General features: G+C 33.6%; 1 protein-coding gene across 1 annotated transcript; it reads right to left on the bottom strand.

Annotated features, from left to right (window-relative positions):
• Window positions 1–224: 224 nt before the first annotated feature.
• AMIGO2 (adhesion molecule with Ig like domain 2) lies at window positions 225–3394 on the bottom strand. The gene has a single exon (XM_053719209.1). The coding sequence runs from the start codon at window positions 3392–3394 to the stop codon at window positions 1835–1837; it is 1560 nt and encodes a 519-aa protein (XP_053575184.1). The 3' UTR covers window positions 225–1834.
• Between the last annotated feature and the right edge of the window lie 1562 nt (window positions 3395–4956).

Raw genomic sequence — 4956 nt, forward strand, 5'->3', positions numbered from 1 at the left:
CAACATAAATAAATAAATAAATACTAATTAATTAATAAAAGAAAACTTTGTCTAATGAGTCTTAACTTGATACATAGGATTTTCAGCTAAGAGTATCATATTGTAAATTGTGGTTTTCCTTATTAATTGTCTTTTAGTGTCAATTATGTTAGAAGATAAACAGGAACTAAAAAAAAAAACTTATGTTGAGTGAAAGCATAAAATCAATAATACAAACAATTCACTACAGTTTAGCCAACCCTTTTATTATTATTAATCATTTAATAATTGTATTTCCTAATCAGCAAATCTACATATGAGTTTAACTTTTTATAGACAGTTCACAGATTGCATCTATTGCCTTCCCAAATAAAAATGATTGTGAATAACCTGAAAATGGACAATTTGTTTCCTTTATAATAATAATAAAAAAAATATATGTTATATTTACCTTATGGAATAAACAGTAGTTTGAATTGATTCTGTAGTTGTCAAGATTAACATATATTTTAGATGTTCAGATCATTTATAAAAAAATCTCAACTAACAGAAACATTATAAAAACATCACAGTTATGTGATGCTAAATCTCACGTCTCATAGGAATTGGCTTGGGTAATGTTAATCAATAATTCACAAGTTGGAATATAATGATGATTGATACATTTTCCCTACGTCACCAAAACAATGCATTTTTATATTTATGGGGGTCTTAATTCAAAAAGCTTTGGGTTACCAGAACATACATTATACATTTTATATCTATGACTTCTAATGCTGCAAACAGATTTACAAACATTTGTTTCACATATGCCAATCAGCATTTGCAAAATACTCATCTAATAAAACCACCAGCCTGAATGTTACAGCATCTACGGTATTAAAGGCTAAACTTGTAGATATAATGCAAACTGTAAGAATGTTTAATGATTACCTAAAACACAGTATTAAACTATATTAAATTACTCATGAGATTGTGCATTTTCGGTACTGAATATTGTAAAGCTGAACATTTTGTAACAAGTAAAAAATAGCTTTGCAGGGCCTCTTTTTCTAGTTATGTCATTCATTGCCTGCACATTATGTTTATATTTTATAGAATCAGTTTGCATAGCAAATGATTTTCTATAAGTCTTAGAAACAGTTAATAAAAGTATAAGAAAATATATTCTGTTGCTTTTGCAAAATTCAACAGATATAAATAAAATAGATAATGCTTTGCTAATTGTAATGTGTTCTAAAGACTGTAGGGGGTTAAACATATACATTATTGACCAATACTCTACACAAATATAATAGACATATATTATGTATATGAAATGTATTAAATACCATAAAATTACATTTGTGCTTAACCTATTATCTGACTTTGGTCTGCAATGTGTTGTTGACCTGCTGCTACCGAAAAATATTAATATCTTGCATCTTTCTTAGTTTAAAAATATGCCTCCTTCCTCAAATCCCATAGCAAAATATTGTTATATTCTGCAGCATTAATATTTTATTTAAAGGGTTATGAGATAAAAGGATCAACAATGATCTTCTTAGATCGGTTGTAGATCAAACTAATACAGAGTGGCACTCCTATAGTTCCTGAACAAAAACTGATCTTCCTATAACGGAAGATAATGTTTAGATTTAACAAAAACTAGGTAGATATATTATATATTTCTACTGTAATTCCTGAATTAAGTGTACTGTTTTGGTGTACTAAAATTGTATTACATTCATTAAACATTATAGATGAGTATGCTATGTTTGATAAACAAAGGCATTTGCTTTAAATGATATACTAAGAGTTATTGTTGCTTTCAGTGCACAGTTCTAGCTGGAAAAAGCAAAAAAGGTGCAGTTGGTTACACTGATGCAATGAAAGGGGCATCAGAAAAAACAGAGCTGACAGAATCAGAGTCAGATTTTGACCTGCTTGTTTTTAAGATGCTCTCAGCTGTGAGATTATCAGAAGGGATCAGTCTTACTTTGCCATTTTGTCCATGATCTGCCTGTTTGACCGGCTCCAGAAACACTACTCGTTTGTTAGTGCTGGATTTCCTTTCAGAAGGGGGTTCATCTGATGGCGTGCCACTTAAAATGGATGAGTGGGCACTGCTTGCATTCTGTTTTCTTTGATGTTTTTTAGACTTACACCAGCAACGACATGGTGTAAGATAAAGGTAGAGAAGTACTAAGACAATGCTGACTACACAAGCAGCAAGTGTAGTGAATGCAGTATTGAAAGCTTCGTGAGCCTGAGATTTGGTGGTTGTAAAATTGCTCACCATTATTCTAATATCTATGGTTTCATTAAAAGGTTTTTTCTTGTTCATTGCAGTACATGAGTATAATCCTGAATGCTCAATTTGGGCATTTTCAATTTCTAAACTCCCATTATGGAAAACACGATAATTCTCAGTAGTGGTATAGGGTTCCAGAGTACGACCATCAGGGCTCACCCAAATAAACTCTGTGCTCAAGTCTATTATTCGGCTGTCACAGTGAACCACCAGTCTTTCTCCAACCTGTGCCTCATAGAGAAGTCCATATGCATGAATAGAACCATTGACAGCTCCCTCTGAGCAATTGAGAAAACTTTCTTGAATTAATTGTAGTTTTGTGTCACTTTTAGAGTTGTACATAACACAGCTGAAATCATTTTTAAAATCCACAACCGGACTGAAATGTCTATGATACCAAAACATTAACATTACGTTTAGAGAACAGTCACAAAGAAATGGATTCTCATGGAGGTAAATGCCACTAAGTTGTCTAGCTGAAATTAAACTGATTTGTTGAACTGGTAATGTTTGCAAGTTATTATGAGAAATGTCCAACAATATGAGTTCTGTGAGTTTGTTTCTGCCAGTGTATATGTCCGCTGGGAAATGTGTCAGGGAATTACTGCTTAGATACAGCTTTTGCAAATTGTGTAGTCCTCCAAAGGCAGAAGAATCAATATGAGTTATGTGGTTGTTGTAAAGTAGAAGAACTTCTAACATTTTGAGTTCTTGGAATATGGGATTGCTCAATGTCCTTAGGTGATTTGATGACAAGTCAAGGTGCCTCACATTTGGAAGAGTTGAAAAACTTCCTGTAGAAATGCTGTTAATAGTGTTGTGATTTAATATTAGAGTTTGCAATTTATCAAACAGCACTGGAAACCAGTCTGCATCCAAAAACCCAATCTTGTTATAGCTTAAATCCAGTTTTTTTATAAATTTGATAATGCTCTTAGGGACTGTAGACAAATTCTTGTTTGTACAGCTTACAATGTCACTGGCACAGATACAAGCTGAAGGACACGCCCCAGATGCACTATCAAAAAGGCTCAGGAACAGCAAAAACATATACACTAAGCATTTCCAGTTTCTTGTCACAGTTGCAAGCTTTGGTGACAGTGATGGAACACCGAAATACATTATGGATTTCTCTCAACCTCGTTCTAATACTTGTTGCTCCACAATATTCATGTATTTTTCTTTTGTGGATCTCTTTACATGTGATACGTCAGTGCAATCATATTAATTGTGTAGATTAATTCCTGCGTGGCATTCATGTAAATGTACTGTAAAATAAATTGGAGACATTTAGTGCATGTAAAACTGTATTCCATTAGCTGCTATGACTGCAAATTTGAGTCAGCTTACATGTAACACAAGTTTAAATTGCCTCCAGTTTAATAGAACTGACTAGTGAAAAAGTTTTGAAGCCTGTTCACAGCAGCTAAACAAAACTATGGTGCTAAGCAATGTGTCCTAGCCTGCTGTAGCAGTGACAGAGTAAATAATGAATGCACATAACATAAAAACAGCAAAAAAACAAACAAAAAAAACACATAAAGTAATCTTACCTATATCAAAGGGCTATAGCATGCAGATATCCACAGACACCATTACAAGGACAGAAAAATACTGGAACTTGATCCCTTTTGTCTTCATGCCTTGTTTTTCTTCTCTTGCTGTAGTGCAGACACTGATGAAGTTTAACAGCGCTGGTCTGATTGCTGTATGTTTCAGGCTCCGTTCCCTTCATGAGCAGGAGACAGGCTTATTTGTTAGCTGAGCATGCCCTGCCTCTGTTCACCTGTGCACTGTGATTGGCTGCAGGCAGCACTGAGTGAGAATAATACATGCCGAGTGCTGAGGGCACAGACTGCACAGATGCTGTACAGACATTGGTGCCCTTCCCCCCTATCCTCTGTATCCCCTTATTATTGACCGTGTTCCATCTCACTCGTTACTTTCATGTATTTTCCTTTCACTGTGCTCTATAAAATGTATATTATAAGCAAATTCCCTTTTATCGTTACCTTGGGAATGTGATGTTCAGACTTCAATCCTGCCAAGCGTGACAAATCCTACTGGCCAAACAAACGCAGACGTTATCTCCTTACCAGCCCATCATACATGCATTCCTTTCTCATTTAGATGTTTAAAAAGTGATAATAAATAATTGTAAGAGATAACAGTATAAAAACTGTTCACATTTTTTCGTTTGTCTAATAGTGGCAGTAAATAAAGAAACGTGAGATTCATTTAGTATCTTGCTTTAAAAAATCCAGTAGATACTGCTTATTTCATTATATTAATCATGTCTATTATTGTTCTTCTTGGCAAGAAATTAAGAACATGATGCTTCTTAAAGGGACATAGTGCTCAATTTTTTTTTTCTCTCGTTAGTGTGAAAGAGCAGAACACTAAAACATGTTATTTTATTTCTTTACTTAGTTACGTCAAAAGATAAAAGATGTTTAAATTTAAAGTGAAACTAACAGGAATAACTGCGCACAACTATGATACACGACTCTGTTGCTCATGCCTGATAGGAAATTCTCCAACATAAAAAATGGTTTATGTTTATCACAGCATTGTCCATTTTTCCAGAAAAAAAACAAATAAACAACAAAAAAAATACTGTAAAACATTTTGAAATATTCTCTTTTAGATGAAAAATACATCTTTGAGTATCATGTCCTTTTAAG

The sequence above is a fragment of the Bombina bombina genome, chromosome 6, assembly GCF_027579735.1.
Source record: "Bombina bombina isolate aBomBom1 chromosome 6, aBomBom1.pri, whole genome shotgun sequence".
Classification (NCBI taxonomy): Eukaryota; Metazoa; Chordata; class Amphibia; order Anura; family Bombinatoridae; genus Bombina; species Bombina bombina.